The sequence below is a fragment of the Hyla sarda genome, chromosome 5 (genome assembly GCF_029499605.1).
Source record: "Hyla sarda isolate aHylSar1 chromosome 5, aHylSar1.hap1, whole genome shotgun sequence".
Taxonomy (NCBI): Eukaryota; Metazoa; Chordata; class Amphibia; order Anura; family Hylidae; genus Hyla; species Hyla sarda.
In genome coordinates this window covers 22262836-22284696 of record NC_079193.1, presented here as the reverse complement: position 1 = coordinate 22284696, position 21861 = coordinate 22262836, and the positions used below count along the sequence as shown (strand labels likewise).

Sequence of the window (21861 nt, the reverse complement as noted above, 5' to 3'; positions counted from 1 at the left end):
CACAGTATGGAGCTATTGGATACTGTTATATCTTCACTGTATGGAACTATTGGATACTGTTATATTATCACTGTATGGAGCTATTGGATACTGTTATATGGTCACTGTATGGAGATATTGGATACTGTTATATGGTCACTGTATGGAGCTATTGGATACTGTTAAATGGTCACTGTATGGAGCTATTGAATACTGTTATATCATCACAGTATGGAGCTATTGGATACTGTTATATCTTCACTGTATGGAGCTATTGGATACTGTTATATTATCACTGTATGGAGCTATTGGATACTGTTATATGGTCACTGTATGGAGATATTGGATACTGTTATATGGTCACTGTATGGAGATATTGGATACTGTTATATGGTCACTGTATGGAGATATTGGATACTGTTATATGGTCACTGTATGGAGATATTGGATACTGTTATATGGTCACTGTATGGATATATTGGATACTGTTATATGGTCACTGTATGGATCTATTGGATACTGTTCTATGGTCACTGTATGGATCTATTGGATACTGTTCTATGGTCACTGTATGGAGCTATTGGATACTGTTCTATGGTTGCTTTATTTGGTTTTTCTCTCTATAATGCCTTTTGTGCATCCAGTATGATCATATATATAGGCACTGGCTGCGTCATGTAACTCATTTGTTGTTGCATTATATAGACACTGAATAGCCGTCTTATTATATGGCATTATAAGGCAATGATTTTACGCTGCATTCAAGTTTATAAGTCACTAAAGCCGGATGTAGGTGCCATTCATCCCCAAGGCTTCGCCCAGCTGTAAACAGTAGGAGTGCTTGACCATCCATACTCCACTTCTTCTCGTTGCCTTGGATGCTTCTGGTCTTTCTTAAATAGATAAATTCTTGTCTACACAAGACCAAGCATACCAAACATGAGACCTGAGCATTACCACCGGGTGTTTTGGTGCTGCCACCAGTCGTAACACCATATCATGGTTATACATCAACGTAACAGTCTTCAACAACTAGATTAGACAATCCTCTATTAAAGGGGTACTCCACTGGCCAGCGTGGAACTAAATGTTCTGAACGCTGTTTTCATGATGTCACGGCCACGCCCCCTCAATACAAGTCTATAGTCTATAGACTTGTATTGAGGGGGCGTGGCCATGACATCACGAGGGGCGTAGCCGACCCCCGCAGCATGAAAACAGCATTTGGAACATTTAGCTCCATGTTGGCCAGTGGAGTACCCCTTTAAAGGGGTACTCCGTCCCTGGCATCTTATCCCCTATGCTGGGGACCCGGGGGATCGCTGCTGCGGCAGCCCGCCATCATTACTGCACAGAGCGAGTTCGCTCTGTGCGTAATGACGGGCGATACAGGGGCCCGGAGCAGCGTGACGTCATGACTCCGCCCCTTAATGACATCACGGCCCGTCCCCTTAATGCAAGTCTATGGCAGGGGGCGTGACGACCGCCACGCTCCCTTCCCATAGACTTGTATTGACGGGGGCGGGCCGTGACATCACGAGGGGCGGAGCCATGACGTAACGACGCTGTATTGCTGTATAACCCCTGTATCGCCCGTCATTACGTGCAGAGCGATCTCGCTCTGCGCAGTAATGATAGCGGGGTGCTGCAGCAGCGATCCCCAGGGTCCCCAGCAGCGGGACCACGGCGATCTGACATCTTATCCCCTATCCTTTGGATAGGGTATAAATGTCTAGGGGCGGAGTACCCCTTTAAGGATTATGTATTAGTTTGGTGAATGGTGGAAGCCAACTTGGAAGACCTGTAAAATTTTTGGCCTTTACCCGATGCCCAAGCCAAAACAATCACAATTTATTTCATATACGGGTAATTTCATCCCTTTATTACCTTTATTACCAACTTTTGCGTGATCCACTCATAGTCCATAGATACATATAGAGCAGAGATCCCAACCTGGTTCTCAAGGCCACCAAGAGTCCAGAAGTAGACTTTTTCCCCTTTTCTGTTCCAAATGGAGTAACCAGGGTTCAAATCTTTTAGGAACACATAGGAACTGAGTTCCTGCACTTTTTCAACAGCAGGAACACTGTTCCTATTAACAGGAGTCCTTCAGGACCAGCCCTTGAGTGGATATCTTGGGTGAGTTCCCACACTTTTTTTCCCCAAGACTTGACCGCCTGGGAGTAACCCAATATGTTGGTGGGCCTTAAAGACCGGATTGGAGACCACTGATAGGGTACTTTTAGATGAGTGGATCTCCAGCGCGTATTACTCTGCGGATTCGCCGCTGAAGGACCGCTGTATGCTGCCTTTACAGGTGCCTGCTCGGAGCGGCAATACACCGCTACGAGCATACACACTGCGATGCGCGAGTTGCAGCGCGCATGCGCAGTGTACACATTGCGGCAGCTGTCGGCCTAGCTCATAGAGCAATGTGTGAGTACACCGCGCATGCGCATTGACTCGCACATCGCTTCAGTGTGTCTGCTTGCATATTGCCTCTCCGGCCAGGCACATGTAGTGGCGGATCCGCAGCATAATACGCGCTGGGGATCCGCTCGTCTGAACGTACCCATATAAAGGAAAGTCATTCATGTGACCGATTTCTAAGTCATACTCTCTTGCAGAAGGAATGTTCAACCTATCGCTGATCCAGAAGAAAGGAAATCCAAAAACATGTCCAAAAACATCCAGGAATTAAAGTGCACAGAGATATATCCGGATATGTATGTGTTGTGTGTATATGTTACAGGCAGATATAAGCGGGGTACTCACATTCCTTCCCTCCGACAGCACATGATGTAACCCAGTATGGCAAACATCACCAGGGCAACGGCAGAGGGCACTGCCAGGGTGATGAGGAAGTCCGCGCGATAGTCTCGACTCTTCAGTGTCTCGGATGGAGGTTTGTACTCCCCTGCGTCGGGAAGGATGCCCTCACCCCGCGCCACTTCTTGAGTGATCAGTATTTGTTTATTCTTATCCACCTGAAACAAACATATACATATACTATATACCAGTGGTCTTCAACCTGCGGACCTCCAGATGTTGCAAAACTACAACTCCCAGCATGCCCGGACAGCCAACGGCTGTCCGGGCATGCCGGGAGTTGTAGTTTTTGCAACATCTGGAGGTCCACAGGTTGAAGACCACTGCTATATACCATATACAAGAATGCCCATAAAGGCCATGGGGAAGAAAAAATATTTCTAGTGACCATAGACAGGACCAGTTTTGACCAGTGCTGTGACTTCCCGCTTGGAGAGGGGGAGAGAGAGCTGCTGCATTCAACGATTGAGCTCTTACTTACAAATTGTCGCCACAGTAACCATATAATACTGATACATACTGTACTGACATTTTACAAGGACATCACATGCATATTGTATTAAAGGGGTACTCCCCTGAAAATTTTTTTTTTTTTTAATCAACTGGTGCCAGAAAGTTAAACAGATTTGTAAATTACTTCTATTTCAAAATCCTTAATCCTTCCAGTACTAATCAGCTGGTATATGTTCCACAGGAAGTTCTTTTCTTTTCTCTGCTAACACCTCTCAGCACTGTGGTCAGACAGAAAGGAAATTCAAAAAGAAAATAACTTCCTGTAGAGCATACAGCGGCTGATAAGTACTGGAAGGATTAAGATTTTTAAATCAAAGTAATTTACAAATCTGTTTAATTTTCTGGCACCAGTTGATTTAAAAGAAACATTTTTTTCCAGGGGAGTACCCCTTTAAAAGAAACTCCAGCACTTAAAAATGTATGTCCTAAATCATGAACTGGTGCCAGAAAGTTAAACAGATTTGTAAATAATTTCTATTTCGAAATCTTAATCCTTTCAGCACTTATCAGCTGGTATATGCTCCACAGGAAGTTCTTTTCTTTTTGAATTTCCTTTCTGTCTGACCACAGTGCTCTCTGCTGACACCTCTGTCCATTTTAGGAACTGTCCAGAGTAGGAGCAAATCCCCATAGCAAACCTACCCTGCACTGGACAGTTCCTAAAATGGACAGGGGTGTCAGCAGAGAGCACTGTGGTCAGACAGAAAGGAAATTCAAAAATAAAAGAGCTTCCTGTGGTGCATACAGCAGCTGATAAGTACTGGAAGGATTAAGATTTTTAAATAGAAGTAATTTACAAATCTGTTTAACTTTCTGGCACGATTTCCAGAAGATGTACTTGGGTATTTCCAGTGCTCCCATTGACAATGCATGGAGCACATCCCGACACATCACTCCATTCAGCAGGGCCCCATTCTGGATAGGGGATACGTTTTAAGTGCCGGTGTACCCCTTTAACTTTGGTTAGACTGAGTAAGGAATGTCTTATTTTCAAGGACCTAAGTGGTAAAAGGATCTCCTGGTTTTTCCCTAGTTATCTGTTAATAATAGCCATAAATATAAAGGCGTTGACCAACAATGGAACCTATTCTGCACAGATATTGATAAATAAGGTAATTTTATGGTCTGTCTGTGGGTGTTTTTTCTGCTTTTGATAAAAACTGTCTGCTCTGCTGTCTTCAGTCCAACATCCTGTATGGTGTACACTGTAACTGACTTCCTATTCCTGTGTGCATTCTAGCTGGAAATTTAGCCAACTCTATCTTCCTCCAACTATGTAGGAGGGGTTATAGTCAATATAATGTAGTGGGAAGAAGATAGAGTTTGTTGAATTCCTGGCTAGAGTGTACACAGGAACAGGATGTCCATTACAGGATGTACACCAGACAGGACCATTATAGGATGTGTAGTGGGAGGAATATGGGAGGAATATAGTGTTGACTGAATTCCTGGCTAGACTGTACACAACCCTTTTAACCATAAATGTGTAAATCCCTTACACTTAAGCAGGGACACATGGTAGACAGAATAGGCCGCTATCTAAAATACCATTGAGGCAGGGACAAGCAGTAAGTACATTTTTCTGGAATGTCCCTTTAAAGGGGTACTCCGGTGGAAAACTTTTTTTTTTTTTTTTAAATCAATTGGTGCCAGAAAGTTAAACAGATTTGCAATTTACGTGTATTAAAAAAATCTTAATCCTTCCAGTACTTATTAGCTGCTGAATACTACAGAGGAAATTATTTTCTTTTTTTGTAACACAGAGCTCTCTGCTGACATCATGACCACAGTGCTCTCTGCTGACATTTCTGACCATTTTAAAAACTGTCCAGAGTAGGAGAAAATCCCGATAGCAAACATATGCTGCTCTGGACAGTTCCTAAAATGGACAGAGATGTCAGCAGAGAGCACTGTGGTCATGATGTCAGCAGAAAGCTCCGTGTTCCAAAAACAATTTCCTCTGTAGTATTCACCAGCTAATAAGTACTGGAAGGATTAAGATTTTTTAATAGATGTCAATTTCAAATCTGTTTAACTTTCTGGCACCAGTTGATTTAAAAAAAAAAATGTAATCTTACCAGTGAAATCTTACACCAGTCTATGTGGAATTGTGCCCGAAACTTTTTATCGCAACTTATGGCGGGTTCCATCTCTTGGCTGCACCTCAGCTGATTCTGTGGGTTTTCAACTTCACGGAGACATGACGAGAACGGGACGTCCGCTCCGACCATTACATAGACACTAGAAAATACAAGGACATATTTATAAAGGGGCATTCCCATCTCCAACATTTAAGATCAGTGTCTGATAGATATAGATACAGATACCACCTCTTAAAGGGGTACTCCGCCCCTGGCATCTTATCCCTTATCCAAAGGATAGGGGATAAGATGTCAGATCGCCGTGGTCCCGCTGCTGGGTACCCCGGGGATCGCTGCTGCAGCACCCCACTATCATTACTGCGCAGAGCGAGATCATTCTGCACGTAATGACGGGCGATACAGGGGCCGGAGCATCGTTACGTCATGGCTCCGCCCCTCATGACGTCACGGCCCGTCCCCTTAATGCAAGTCTATGGCAGGGGGCGTGACAACTGCCACGCCCCCTCCCATAGAATTGTATTGACGGGGCGGGCCGTGACGTCACGAGGGGCGGAGTCATGACGTAACGATGCTCCGGCCCCTGTATCGCCCGTCATTACGTGCAGTATGATCTCGCTCTGCGCAGTAATGATAGTGGGGTGCTGCAGCAGCGATCCCCGGGGTACCCAGCAGCGGGACCCCGGCGATCTGACATCTTATCCTCTATTCTTTGGATAGGGGATAAGATGTCTAGGGGCGGAGTACCCCTTTAAATTAGTGTTTCTCCACCAGGGTGCCTCCAGCTGTTGCAAAACTACAACTCCCAGCATGCCCAGACAGCCTTTGGCTGTCTGGGCATGCTGGGAGTTGTAGTTTTGCAACAGCTGGAGGCACCCTGTTTGGGAAACACTGTCTTAGACCTTTACGCAAGCCGGAGGCCTTTAGGAAGCCTGAAAATAGGCTTATGGGCAGTTGTATGAATATCATAGTACTGCAGTTTGGAGGCTCATTGGTTAGAACTGTTTTCTTGCAGCGCTGGGGTCCGGAGTTCAAATCCCACCAACCCATCTTCAAGGAGTTTGTATGTTTTCCCTCTGTTTGCGCAAGTTTCCTCCAGGTACTCCGAAAACATACTAATAGGTGATTTCTGCCCTAATTTCATCCTTGTCCCAGCTTAAGCTCAGACTGAGACAAAGTCCAGTAAGTGAGGGCGGGACTAGCAATCCTCTATGCTCACTCCTGTCCTATCAGAATGCAGCATGAAAACAGAGAGGAGGGGGTTACAGAGCAGCCTGCAGTGATTGGATAAAGAGACCCAGCACAGCAGACTCAGGGAGGAAGTTAATGCATGGTGAGTGAGGGCGGGCTCAGTGCTTGACTCGGACACGCCCCTTCCTGAGCAGTGTACACCAGAACAGAGGGATTTGTGAGCCAAATACATAAGCGAGTCAGATAAAAAAGGACATGTAAAGCATCTACATGACCTAGTGAGTAACAAATAGAAGCATTATTGTTTTCTGTAATATGACAGGTACTTGCACAGGTCCTTGAACCCATCGGGCAACACCGGGATATGCCTAATGTATAGCTTGAGGGGGTAGAGCATAACAAAATCCTTATTTCATGCGCCTCGTCTATAGGCCCTGCAATATGTATAAATACTATTAATCAGTTTTACCCGAAGTGATACTGACCTACCCTGTTTCCCCGTAGCTGCCAGTCTAATGTCGTCCAGTCTTCCTTTTGTCACCGCTATTGGCTGAAGCAGTGTTCAGCCTCAGCCAGTGATTGGTTAAAGGGGTACTCCGGTGGAAAACTTTTTTTTTTTAACCCAACTGGTGCCAGAAAGTTAAACAGATTTGTAAATTACTTCTATTAAAAAATCTTAATCCTTCCAGTACTTATTAGCTGCTGAATACTACAGGGGAAATTCTTTTCTTTTTGGAACACAGAGCTCTCTGCTGACATCTCTGTCCATTTTAGGAACTGTCCAGAGCAGCGTATGTTTTCTATGGGGATTTTCTTCTACTCTGGACAGCTCTTAAAATGGACAGAGATGTCAGCAGAGAGTGCCAAAAAGAAAAGAATTTTCACTGTAAGTACTGGAAGGATTAATAAGCTAATAAGTAATAGGAAGGATTAAGATCTTTTACTAGAAGTAATTTACTAATCTGTTTAACGCTCTGGTACCAGTTGATAATAAAAAATTAAAAAAGTTTTCCACTGAAGTACCCCTGCTGAGGCATCTGAGAGGCATAAACAAGGGAAGGATCTGATGACGTAAGACTGGGAGCTGCAGGAGGACAGGGTAGGTGAGTATCCCCTATTTTTTTCCCCTATATATTGTGAACCTGGATAACCCCTTTAAGTCAAAGCAGCTCTCCTCTAAAGTCAGAAGGCTTCCATAAAGCATATTTCAAAAACAGATAATGTACTAAGACAGCACAGAGCATTTCATCTTACCCTTCTTTCATATCGTTGATGGGGAGTGGTACCCGTCCTCCCCTGTCCAGTGCTGACGTGATATTAATAGCATTGAGGCGATCCGGTTGCCAGATGTTTTTCACGGCTCCGAGAAAATCTCCCAGAACTTCACTGGCTAACATTTCTTCTACGTTCATATTTCTAATAAAGAACTCAGCTTGGTAAGGAAGTGGAAAATCTGCTCATAGAATAGAAAAAAAATAAAATAATTACTAAAAATGACTAAATCAATATAAGACACCGTACTGTACATATTATAGTCCCTCAGGACATATAAATCTTATTTTACCATTTACATGTAAGATAAGGGGACAAAAAGTGTATACTACAATTACCTGTCCAGTCCAGTAGATAAAGAGAGCACTTACTAATGCGTGCATCAAAAGTCCTTTTTGTTAGTTGGTAGATTCTCTGTGTTGCTCCCGTGTATTTTAACCCCTTAAGGGTAGGGGCACACGTAGGAAACCCGCTGCGGTTGTGCTACATGTGACCCTACCCTTAAAGGGGTACTCCATGGAAAATATAATTTTTTTTTTAAATGACTTGGTGCCAAAAAGTTAAACAGATTTGTCAATTAATTCTAGAAAAAAAAATTAATCCTTCCAGTACTTATTAGCTGCTGAATACTACAGAGGAATTTATTTCCTTTTTGGATTTCTTTTCTGTCTGTCCACAGTGCTCTCTGCTGTCCATTTTAGGAACTGTCCGGAGCAGGAGAGGCTTTCTATGGGGATTTTCTTCTGCTCTGGACAGTTCCTGACACTGACAAAGGTGTCAGCAGGGAGCACTGTGGACAGACAGAAAGGAAATCCAAAAAGAAAATAATTTCCTTTGTAGTATACAGGTGCAAATAAGTACTGGAAGGATTAAGATTTTTTAATAGAAGTAATTTACAAATCTGTTTAACTTTCTGGCACCAGTTGATTAAAAAAAAAAAAAGTCTTCCACCGGAGTACCGGACTCGTTTCTAAGAGCCATTTATATTCCCATCCACAGAGCCATATGAGGGTTTGTTTTTTGCACGACCAATTGCACTTTTGGATGGTTTTGTTTTTACGCTGTACACTCTACAGTAAAACTGACATGTTCTCTTTATTCTGTGGGTCACTATGATTAAAATCATACCCACGTTTACATGCTTTACTATTGTTGTATTACTTTTACAAAAAAAAAAAAGCCAAACTTTTTAAACAAAATTAGTATATTTACTATTTCCCAATTCTGTCCTCTATAACGTTCTTATTTTTCCACATATCAGGGCTCATTTTTTGTGCCGTGATCCGAAGTTTTTATCGGTGCGATTTTTGCATATATGTGACCTTATAATCCCTTTTTTAGTAAATTTTTCTGAAACATAATTTGACCAAAAATCTGCAATTTTAGACTTTGGTGTAAACTTTTTTTTTATTAAAATGGAAAAAAAGGGTGATTTATTTTTTTATTGAGGAGGGGTTTATTCACGTTCATAAAACTTTTTATTACTTTTGCTTTTTTTTCTTTTGTTTTAAAGTTCTCATTGAGAACTATTTCAAGCAATCTATCTAATCTGATGCATAGGCATAGCACTGATCAGTCACATTGGCCATCTACTTGAATATGATTGAATTGGCGATCTACTAGAATGCAGCCCACCTTAGAGCAGGAGCTGGCCTTAGAGCAGGAGCCCACCTTAGAGCAGGAGCCGGCCTTAGAGCAGGAGCCGGCCTTAGAGCAGGAACTGGCCTTAGAGCAGGAGCCGGCCTTAGAGGAGGAGCCAGCCTTAGAGCAGGAGCCCACCTTAGAGCAGGAGCTGGCCTTAGAGCAGGAGCCGGTCTTAGAGCAGGAGCTGGCCTTAGAGCAGGAGCCAGTCTTAGAGCAGGAGCTGGCCTTAGAGCAGGAGCCGGCCTTAGAGCAGGAGCCAGTCTTAGAGCAGGAGCTGGCCTTAGAGCAGGAGCCAGTCTTAGAGCAGGAGCTGGCCTTAGAGCAGGAGCCAGCCTTAGAGCAGGAGCCAGTCTTAGAGCAGGAGCCAGTCTTAGAGCAGGAGCCAGTCTTAGAGCAGGACCCGGCCTTAGAGCAGGACCCGGCCTTAGAGCAGGAGCCAGTCTTAGAGCAGGAGCCAGTCTTAGAGCAGGAACCGGCCTTAGAGCAGGACCCGGCCTTAGAGCAGGAGCCGGCCTTAGAGCAGGAGCCAGTCTTAGAGCAGGAGCCAGTCTTAGAGCAGGAGCTGGCCTTAGAGCAGGAGCCGGTCTTAGAGCAGGAGCCAGTCTTAGAGCAGGACCCGGCCTTAGAGCAGGACCCGGCCTTAGAGCAGGAGCCGGCCTTAGAGCAGGAGCCAGTCTTAGAGCAGGAGCCAGTCTTAGAGCAGGACCCGGCCTTAGAGCAGGACCCGGCCTTAGAGCAGGAGCTGGCCTTAGAGCAGGACCCGGCCTTAGAGCAGGAGCCGGCCTTAGAGCAGGAGCCGGCCTTAGAGCAGGAGCCGGCCTTAGAGCAGGAGCCGGCCTTAGAGCAGGAGCCGGCCTTAGAGCAGGAGCCGGCCTTAGAGCAGGACCCGGCCTTAGAGCAGGAACCCGTCTTAGAGCAGGAGCCAGCCTTAGAGCAGGAGCCGGCCTTAGAGCAGGAGCCGGCCTTAGAGCAGGAGCCCGCCTTAGAGCAGGAGCCCGCCTTAAAGCAGGAAAACAGGTAAAGCAGGTAAACAGAACTCCAACCACCATCTTAACTCATCAGACCCCCACAATCACGCTGCAGGTGGTCCGATGAGTCTGACAAAGCCCCCTAATGCTTCAGATGCTGAAGGCCTAAAGGTGGGTATCAACATGATCGCTAATGTTTGCCATTAGCTGCCATGGTCTATAAAGCGAGCACAGCTTTTATAGTTTCGATGCCACTCAGGGCGTACATGCACATCCTGATTCATCAAGTACCAGGCAGTCAGGGTATACAGGTATATATGCGTCCTCTAAGGGTAAAAGCATTACTGTGATTGCCACATGACATATCCTCAGTACTACTACTCCCAGCTAACCTCCAACTTAACGCTCATCATCCCCTTGGTCATCCCCTTGGTCTACTCTCCTACTTGGATCTATGCAGCAGTGTCAGACTGGTTGATTAGGTGATAGGAATGTCGTCTATATACCGAAACACTTGATAGGTGCATATTATTCTCAGGGTGTGCTATGCAACAACTTCCACTATGTGATCAGTCTGACGATCATTACAGACCGAATCATCGAAATACTAATAGGTTTCTGTTGACTTTCATCCAGGACACAAATAATTGTTTTGGATACAATGTCTGTTTTTTTTCTATCCTAAGGACATGGAAGGGAAGTTTGGCGACCCCAAAGGTGAGAGCTTAAAGGGGTACTCCACTGCTCAGCGTTTGAAACAAACTGTTCCGAATGCTGGAGCAGGTGCCGGAAGCTCGTGATGTCATAGCCCCGCCCCCTCATGCCATCACACCCCACACCCTCAATGCAAGTCTATGGGAGGGGGCGTAACTGCCGTCACGATCCCTCCCATAGATTTGCATTGAGGGGACGGGGCGTGACAATTTGTTCCAAACGCTGAGCAGCAAAAAAAAAAAAACCTTTAACTTGCTCATCTCTAGTCATGTGACAAACTTCCGAGTCAGCTTCTATACAGAAGCTTCTGAAAAGGCTGAGGGACGAGTCTCTAGTTTAACACACTTGTCTCTAGTTTGCTTTCAACAAACATAGGTCGTGCTGTATATAATTAAATGTTTTACAATTTTTCAGTATACAACTCCTCAAGATCTCGGCTTGCTGTCATTCGGTGGAACTTTTCATTGATTCCACTCCATAAAAATCTGTCCTGGTCACGTGAAGACATTTTATGTTCGTGCAATACATTTACTGTAAATCATTTTACAAGAAGGGTTAATAATGTCCAGTGGTGAAAAAGGTCGACAATTGTGAATGGGTCACTTAACCCTTTCTTACTAAAGATTTCTCTGATATCCGAACAATGTTCTGTTGTTCTCGGCTATTTTAATATTCTTCTAAATGAATGCGATGGGAACTTTTTATTAAATACACAAAAGTTTTGGCACAAACATCATTCCCATGGCCTCAGCTCTACAAAACCTCATCTCAGTAACGTCACATAATATTGTCTTCTGTCTATTATGTCACATCTGTCAAGAAAAAATAAGTGAACCTAGTGAATTTCTTTCAAATGAAATGTGGTGACAAGTATAGACAAACAAAATCTAACAAAACTAAACACACAAGCATTGTATCCTTCATGTAAACATCCACAGTGCAAAGAGCAAATGTATGTAAGTATAATAACTTGTAGACCTTCTCATTGTTCGCACCTATTCCTCAAAAGTGGACTAAACTGTATCAAAACGTGTGTACTAATTTTAACCCATATATGGTTTGAAAAATTATGTCCGTTTGCATCTGTTTAAAAAAAAATAAAAAATAAAAAAAAACAGATACATTTTTATCTTTTCACTCCATTATGAATAAAGTTATACTTGTTTGATTGAAATTCCAAGAAAAAAACTTTCAGTGTACACTGCGCATGTGCAAAGTAAAAAACTGTATGGTGCAAACTGAATGCAACCGTACGCTCATACGATTCTCTACGGTTCCCACTGACTCCCATGTTAAAAAAACGTACACGGTTTCAATACGGTTTTTCACCCGGACCAAAAACGTGGTAGGATATGGTTTTGGATACGGGAAAAAAACCAGACAAGACCGTACAAGATGCAAAACGGACACAACCGGATGCATCTTTTGGCATACGGTTTTCAATACGGTTCCATATGGTTTTCAAATTGAAAACGTAAAGGGGAACTGTATTGTAAAAACGTGGTGTGAACCACTAACACATTGGCCCTCATTTACTAACAGGATCCCGACACTTTTTGTCGGGTTTTGCACCAGAATTCTGTCTGCGCCAGAATTTGCGCCAGAATCTGGCGCACAACCCGACAAAATCAAAATCACTCAGAGTGAAAAAAAACAACAACAAAAGGAGCGTTTTTCCAGACAAAAGGGGCGTGTTCCTGACAAAAAGAGAAAAAACACTCCGAGTGTGAAGAAAACTCACAAGAAAACCTGTGAGTTTTGCTTCACAGAAAACCGACAGCTCAGAGCTGTCGGTAAATTTCTCAAAACGGAGTGAATCCTGCTACCCCCAGCATGGAACAGGGTCTGTTCCATGTTGGGGGTAGTAGTAGAGGGGCTGAGGGATTGATCGCACCGGGTCTCACTTCTGAGACCCGATCCGATCAGATGTTTTTAAGCAGGGGACCCACGCTGCGCATATTTATATGTGCTGCCCCCCCCTCAGCTGCGCATATTAATATTCATATTTTCTCCCTCCCCTGGCTGCCAATGAATGAAAACTCTATTAGCGGCGGAGTGGAAGGCTGCTGCCCGCTCACGCTGCTAAGAGTTTGTCATTCATAGCGGGCAGCAGCTGCATATCATGCTGTGGGGGTCAGACATATGGATATTCATTGTCATTCATAGCGGTGAGCCGGCATTTGTATATGTATTATGTGAGGGTCAGACATATATCCATATGTCTGACCCCCACAGCATGATATGCAGCTGCTGCCCGCTATGAATGACAAACTCTTAGCAGCGTGAGCGGGCAGCAGCCTTCCACTCCGCCGCTAATGGAGTTTTCATTCATTGGCAGCCAGGGGAGGGAGAAAATATGAATATTAATATGCGCAGCTGGGGGGGGGGGGGTCAATATATATATATATATATATATATATATATAAATATGCGCAGTGGGGGTCAGTATATGCGCAGCGGGGTCAGTATATATATATATAATAGCGCTGGGGGGGGCAGTACATTTATTCAAGCACAGCGGGCACTAAGTTTGATATAGCGCAGCAGGGGGAAAGATATATAGAAACGCTGGAGGGGCCAGATATATACCCCCCCAGCAATTCTATACATCTTTGCCCACCACAGCGCTTCTATATTAAAAACCCTGCCAGGAGCCCTGATTGGCTCCTCGGTCCGGCCATTCAGGGCTCCTGGTGGGGAATTTAAAAATGAAAGTTTACTGTACATTGCAGGGGATCGGAACATGCCGCCCGCTCCCCTGCTTAATAACATCTGATCGGATCGGGTCTCAGAAGTGAGACCCAGTGCGATCAATCCCTCAGCCCCTCTACTACTACCCCCAACATGGAACAGACCCTGTTCCATGATGGGGGTACTAGTACAAGCACTAATGTAGTCAGAATTTGCAGAGACTTTTTTCTGTCGCACAGAATACATTTTGTGCGACAGAAAAAAAACCTACGACAGAAAGAAAGGGAAATTGGGCGACAGATTAGTAAATAGCATCAGAGAAAAAAGGAGTAAAGGACTTGCAAAAACACAAACCGACACTCCACTCTTAGTAAATAAGAACCATTGTCCCTGATTTACTAAGAGTGTTGTGTAGGTTTCTTTGTGAGTTTTAATTCCCTACAATTATTTTTCCATGATATTTACTAAGGTTTCCCTACATTTTGCTTTTATGCACATGTTCTGATCTGTCCGGTTTTCCTCAACTAAAATCCACCACATTTTCTGTGGAAACCTTAGTAAATATGTGTTTTTTTCGTGTGAAAATTTCTGGGGCACGCCCCTTTTAGGAGACCACACCCACTTTTCCCGAAGTCCACACCACTTTTTCGGGTTTTCTCAGTTAAATTGAGAGTTAGTCTGTTTTTTATTTTTATTTTTTTTCCAATTCTGACGCAAATTCTGGCGTACAACCCGACAAAATATGTCGGGTTTACAATAGTAAATCAGGGCCATTGTAGTCAATAACTATGGTTACAATGCCAACTTACCTTCCCCTGACATGATATTGATGACAAGGTTATGTCTCGCGGTCTCAAATGTTCGTCTATTGTAGGCGGTTATCTGTAGAAAAAAAAAAATACGATAAAGCAATAAGCAACACCACATGGATATATATATATATATATATATATAGACAAAGAATAAGTCAGCCAGCACTTGGTGGGACGGTCCAAGCTATTTGACCGCCGGCGGAGACAAATTTGCGAGCTAAGTGCCTCACTATCTCATAGTTTCACATTTGCATCTATTACACCATAGCTGTATAGCTCTCCATGTTTTATCTGCATGTTCATGTTTCACCTATATCCTTGTGCTGGCAGTGTGCTGCTGCATTCTTCTGTTGCTGTATATATATATATATATATATATATATATATATATAGTTTTATATTACCCCTTTAGCTAATTTTAAATATATATTACCCAAATTTCTACCTATCCATTCCAGCAGTGTTTCCCAACCAGTGTGCCTCCAGCTGTTGCAAAACTACAACTCCCAGCATGCTGGGAGTTGTAGTGTTGTAACAGCTGGAGGCACACTGGTTGGGAAACACTGCTTAATATCCCTTGCTTTGTTGTACCTAGCAAGCAATCAGAGCTGGAGGGCCTATTCATTTCAATAGGCATTGTGTAATGCCAGATTTCTCCTGCGGGGGTGCTACAGGGAAAATTGATCACTTACTGTCAAGTGCCCCTTAGAGTTTACAGCTGATTACTGAACTGCCCTATGGTCAGATGGTAACAAATCTTCTTACTGATTCTATATCAATAATGAGTAACTTCGGTAATGCTACTGTATGACGGGAGTATTCACTACTTGGCGGTAGTTTTTATTGTTGACTAATTACTTTCTATGTATGTAAGAATCCAAAGGATTTGTCTGTGACCCTGATTGCTTTTTTTCCTTTTTTTTCTTATTTTTCCTTGCCAATGGCTCGATGAAAGTAAAAACCTCGGTAATTACAATCTACAACAATATTCCGCGGATCCGAGGGAGAGACAAGCGAAATAATCAGCATCTCCCGGCAACTGAAGTAGGTCAAGATTTTAATTAGAATATTTTGTTCTTCCGCACAGAACACGTATGACAGCGAGAGGGAACGTCAGCGAGCATACGAGAGAGACGGAATAGTCGCCAATGTATAGGATTCATAGCAATATCACATATATAGCACTATTATATAGGTACTAATAGCTGCACTATCATCCATCAGACAGATAGGGTTAGTACTAATGTATGGTCACTAGTGCACTATTATAAGGGTACTAATATAAACACTACTACGCATAGCAATTCTCATAGGGCTTATATATAGCTGGAATTAAAGGGGTTATCCAGGAAAAAACTTTTTATATATATATATATATATATATATATATATATCGACTGGCTCCAAAAAGTTAAACAGATTTGTAAATTACTTCTATTAAAAAATCTTAATCCTTTCAGTACTTATGAGCTGCTGAAGTTGAGTTGTTCTTTTCTGTCTAAGTGCTCTCTGATGACACGTGTCTTGGGAACCGCCCAGTTTAGAAGCAAATCCCCATAGCAAATCTATTCTACCCGAGACAAGCAGAGATGTCAGCAGAGAGCACTGTTGCCAGACAGAAAACAACAACTCAACTTCAGCCGCTGATAATTATTGAAAGGATTAAGATTTTTTTTTATAGAAGTAATTTACAAATCTGCTTAACTTTCTGGAGCCAGTTGATATAAAAAAAAGTGTTTTCCTGGAATACCCCTTTAATGTATGATCACTAGTGCACTATTATAAGGGTACTAATATTAACACTGCTATTAATTGCAATAGGGCCTAGATATGGCTGGTATTAATGTACGGTCACTAGTGCACAATTTTATGGGTATTAATATGAACACTACTAGGCAGGGCTGGTGCAAGGATTTTTGCCACCCTAGGCGAAAGCTAATTTTGCCACCCCTTGACCCTGCCCATTGGCTCCTCCTTTTTACATGCTCCATCTTACTACTGGGGGGACACACTGTAACAAACCCCCTCCTCATGTAATCACCTTACTAGGGTGACACACTGTAACAAACCTCCTCCTCATGTAATCACCTTACTACTGGGGTGACACACTGTAACAAACCTCCTCCTCATGTAATCTCCTTACTACTGGGGTGTCACACTGTAACAAACCTCCTCATCATGTAATCACCTTACTACTGGGGTGACACACTGTAACAAACCTCCTCATCATGTAATCACCTTACTACTGGGGTGACGTGGTGCTGGCTACTAACTGTCTTGCAGTGTGCAGAGAGGAGCCCCCATCAAGAGGCAGAACCGGCCCTGCTCCTATGCATAACCATAGGACCTTTCTTCAGCAGCTTGACATAGAAGCTGCTGAAGAAAGGTCCTATGGGGGACCTGAAACGCGTCCAGCCATAATACAAGTATGACCACTAATTCTGTAATAGGATACAGCACAATATTGGACTATATTCGCCTAACTCACCGGCATCACTGAACTTGTCAATCAGCCCATGACAGTGTGCGCCATCCCGACACGAGGACACTGCCGGTACAGTGACCCCCCCCCGATCTACGATGGCCCCGACATACGATTATTTTAACATACGATGGCCTCTCAGAGGCCATCGCATGTTGAAGGCAGCATCAACATACGATGCTTTTGTATGTCGGGGCCATCGCATAAACGGCTATCCGGCATCGCAGACTGCTTCAGCTGCCACCGGATAGCCGTTTACGGTGCCCCGTGTGGTCCGCTGACGATCACTTACCTGTCCTCGGGGCTCCAGCGCGTCCTCTTCAGGATCCCCTGCATCGTCGGCGCTCTCCATCGTCGTCATCACGTCGCTGTGCACGCCGTCCCGTCATCCAATAGGAGCGGCGTGCGTAGCGACGTGATGGCGGCGACAGAGAACGAGGATGCCGGGGAAGCAGAGGCCTTGCCGGAGTTTCGGGGATACCTCGGGGACGCGGCAACAGCGATGGAAGGCGACATCCAGGGCAGCGGTGACGGTCCGGAGCGGCGGGGACACGGGAGTATAACCTCCAATACCAGTGGTCTACAACCTGCGGACCTCCAGATGTTGCAAAACTACAACTCCCAGCATGCCCAGACAGCCGTTGGCTGTCCGGGCATGCTGGGTGTTGTAGTTTTGCGACATCTGGAGGTCCACAGGTTGTAGACCACTGTCCTATACTTTACATTGCACGGATCCCTCAACATACGATGGTTTCAACATACGATGGTCCATTTGGAACGGATTACCATCGTATGTTGAGGGACCACTGTATCTACATCGCTGAATTTAATAAGAGACACATTTTACTATACTGTACAATACCACATGCAGGGCGAACTTATTGCCAGTGTGTGGTCACATTTTTTATTTATTTTTATTCATTTTTATTATTCCTCTTTTTACCATCATTATAGTATTTTAAGAAAAAGGACTATTATTACCATTATTGGTATTTATTTTGCCATTTTATTCATTATACGGTAATTATAGTTTATTGTATGCCATCTTGTGTCCCTGCTGACCCACACGGGCCCTGTGAGTCACATTTTATATTTATTCTAATAAACTATCTTTATTCCAATATTCACGACCCTGAACCCCAATTTCTTCCTATATAATTTACAAATCTGTTTAACTTTGTGGAACCAATTGATATGAAAAAAAATAGTTTATCACCAGAATACCCCTTTAATGTATGATGATCACTAGTGGATTATTATTAGGGTACTAATATGAACACTTCTATGCATAGCCATTCTCATAGGGATTGGATATGACTGATGAGGTATGGTCACCATTTTGTGCTTCCTCTGATGGATTCTTCCTCAGGCGTCAGACCTGGCCATAAGAAGCCAATCCTGAATCTCTAGACCCAAGGTCCCCAACCCAGTTCTCATGGTCCACCAACAGTCCCGGACTCTATTCCAATATGGTAACTGGAAGTTTGGTGGACTATGAGGACGAGGTTGGTGAACACTGCTCTAGATGACTGTAGGGGAACATGGAGAGGTGAGTATGGGGGCACAGATGGGATTGCTGCTCATTGGGCTTAGAGAAAGAAGTTAACGTGGTACTCCGGTGGGGAAAAAAAATATGTTTCCAAATCAACTGGTGCCGGAAAGTTATACAGATTTGTAAATGTCTTCTATTTAAAAATTTGAATCCTTTCAGCTGCTGTATGCTTCAAAGGAAGTTGTGTAGTTCTTTTCTGTCTGACCACAGTGCTCTCTGCTGACACCCCTGTCCGTGTCAGGAACTGTCCAGAGCAGGAGAGGTTTGCTATAGTGATTTGCTCCTGTTCTGGACAATTCCTGACACGGACAGAGGTGTCAGCAGAGAGCACTGTGGTCAGACTGGAAATAAATTTAAAAAGAAAAGAACTTCCTGTGGAGCATACAGCAGCTGAAGGATTAAGATTTTTAAATCTGTTTAACGTTTTGGCACCAGTTGATTTAAAAAAATTATAATTCACCGGAGTACCCCTTTAAGGAAACCAATGTTGCCCAGCAAACCCGAGAACAAAGTGGATAATAAAATATTGAGAAGTGGCCGCGTGTGATGCGCTGCGCTCTGCTGCGCTCCGGCTATACATCCACCCTCATTAATTCAATTCCATCCGAGCGTTTAACATCAGTCGCTCATCGTTCACATCTACAGGAGTCATTCAATGAAGCTACGTGCGGCCCGCTTTCCTTCTTACAAGTCGTAGATTAAGACTATGGCTCTTAGACAATGCCAAGAACAGAACCGGCAGAGCGGAAGGAGAAATAATATGTTATTACGGGACATAATTCCTAGTTACCGCTTAGCACTTATGGACATAATATCATGCGGGGCGGCAGAGAACCTGCGAACATCGGCTTCGTTTCAGAGATGGCAGCAGGGAAATGGAAAGGAAAATGTAAAAGGAAGTCTCCATTGTAACAAATCCTCGTTAGAATCTACATATATGGTGAAATCATTTTGTACATCCTTCTCTTCGCTCATCATGGTACTGTATTTTGCAGGTAACAGTAAGTCGTAACAGTATACTATGTTACTTAAAGGGGTACTCCGCTGCCCCAGCGTTTGGAACATTTTGTTCTGAATGCTTGGAATGGGCTGCGGGGCTGGTGAAGTCACGGCCACGCCCCTTGTGCTGTCACGCAACGCCCCCTTAATGCAAGTCTATGGGAGGGGGCGTGGCGGACGCTACGCCCCCTCCCATAGACTTGCATTGAGGGTGCGTGGTGTGACATCACGAGGGGTGTGGTCATGACGTCACATCCCCATTGAAAGAATTTGTCTGAAACGACGTTCAACCATTTGAAGGCTTTTTGAAAATGGATTTTCGAATACAGAGAATCCCTAATAATTAGAGATGAACAAATCTATCCACTTAATTTACAGTTCACCAGATCATTTAATACAATGGTTAGATTCATTTACCTTGTTGTTTTAGTCTCTCCTAAATTCAGGAGTCATGAAAACAGTCTAGCTCATGTGGCTATGCCTTGTGCACGACTTTCACTAAAGTCAATAGAAATGACACAAACCAAATTTACGATAGGAGATACCACTATAAAGATGGCTGCCCAATGTTTCCCAATCGCAGCCTAATTGTAAATTGGTTGAAAAAATGATATATAGTCATGGAAGAGACGTATGAAACAGTAACAGTAAAAAAAATTGACCTTGTACCTCTATAATCGTCTGCTTTCCCACACTCTCAAATGTCGGAGACCCATAGAGCACCCCGTCACTGTAAGGTGTCCTCTGAATATACCGCAGCCATCCTGGCCGATCTGGATAACCCATTAGATTTGTATTAAATGTGATCGGATCATTGCTTAGTTCACCTAGATGGGAGGGAAAAAATAAATAAGTGGATTGAAAAAGGTCTTGGCTTGCCTAGAGCCGTAGCTTGTCTAATGCTATGCAAGGTAAATGGGGGGGGGGGGGGGGGGGGCTTGATTTGTACATTGGTGGACAGCTCTCTCTTGTTTCTTTGTTTCATCAGGTGTGATCAGGTCCTATCCCAGGAGTAAATGTAAGTTCCACAGGCGGGATCTACATCTGTTAGATGTTTATGACACATCAGGAATATCTATGATGGGAATACCCCTTTAACTACTGTTTAAAGGGGTTCTCTGGTCACACAAACATATCCCCTATCCACATGATAGGGGATAAGTATCTGATCACTGGGGGGGTCTAACCTCTGGGAACCCCCACAATCTCCAAAGCGGGAGCACCTCTAACCTCTTAGCCATCTGGCCCCCGACTTCTGAGGCAAACTCGTCTCAGGACTGATGGTCCGCTCCACCAATCATCAGCAGAGGCAGGACATCGCAGTGGCCGTTGATTTGCGAAGAAAGCTATCACTTCAGAGATAGAAACCCCCACAAATGTCCTAATAGCTGGAGAATGGGGTTTATAAGCTAGACAACCCCCTATTTTCAATATTTTTTTACATTTTAACATAAACAAATGAATATTATTTGCATATAATCAAGCAAGTGCTATTGGTGGCTTCAGGTGTACACTATGTAGGTCCCTGGGTCATAGTGTGCATGTCTACCCACAATTAGTTTACCCAGTGTAGGGTATTCTTACCCATATTGTGGATTGCCTGGTGCTGACATGGGACCTGTGCATCTCTGTCACAGCCCTGAGCTCACTCACAGCCACTTTCCCTGTCTACATGAGTATCCGTCCTAAACAACGAATCCTCAACTGGACGGCGGTCCCTATTCTCAGCAACGTAACAAGGTACAACAAGGTACACACACGTAACACAGTACAGAGGGAAGCAGGTAGGGTACAAAGGGTTAACAGGCAAGTACAAGGAACAAAACACAGGGGATAAATAGACAAACTGATAGAGAGTAGTCTAACAAGCCAAGTGCCAACCAAGATAGTAGCAAAGGTACCAAATCACTAAGCAAAGAATAAACTTGTCACAGGTCGAGGCCTGCACACACAGAAAAGATCAAACTTGGAGCAGTATAATAGCTAGTGCAGACAGATTCAAGCACAAGCAAGGAATGACAATCTGGCTGGGAATTTATATCTACCTGACCAGACATAGAGGCTAATACAAAATGTGATTGGCTGGGGGCCTTCACAGCAATTAATGATGTTTTAG

The 21861-nt window shown here is 43.9% G+C and overlaps 1 protein-coding gene across 6 annotated transcripts in view; it reads right to left on the bottom strand.

Annotated features, from left to right (window-relative positions):
- Nucleotides 1-21861, bottom strand: part of SGCE (sarcoglycan epsilon) — a 117308-nt gene that overhangs the window by 34057 nt on the left and 61390 nt on the right. For all 6 annotated transcript variants that reach the window (XM_056518994.1, XM_056518995.1, XM_056518990.1 and 3 more), the window contains 5 exons: nt 20415-20572; nt 14710-14782; nt 7866-8064; nt 5400-5562; nt 2755-2966 (listed from right to left, as the gene is read on the bottom strand). In XM_056518994.1, coding sequence (XP_056374969.1) covers nt 2755-2966; nt 5400-5562; nt 7866-8064; nt 14710-14782; nt 20415-20531 — 764 coding nt within the window. In that variant the 5' untranslated portion in view covers nt 20532-20572. The remainder of the gene's footprint in view (nt 1-2754; nt 2967-5399; nt 5563-7865; nt 8065-14709; nt 14783-20414; nt 20573-21861) is intronic.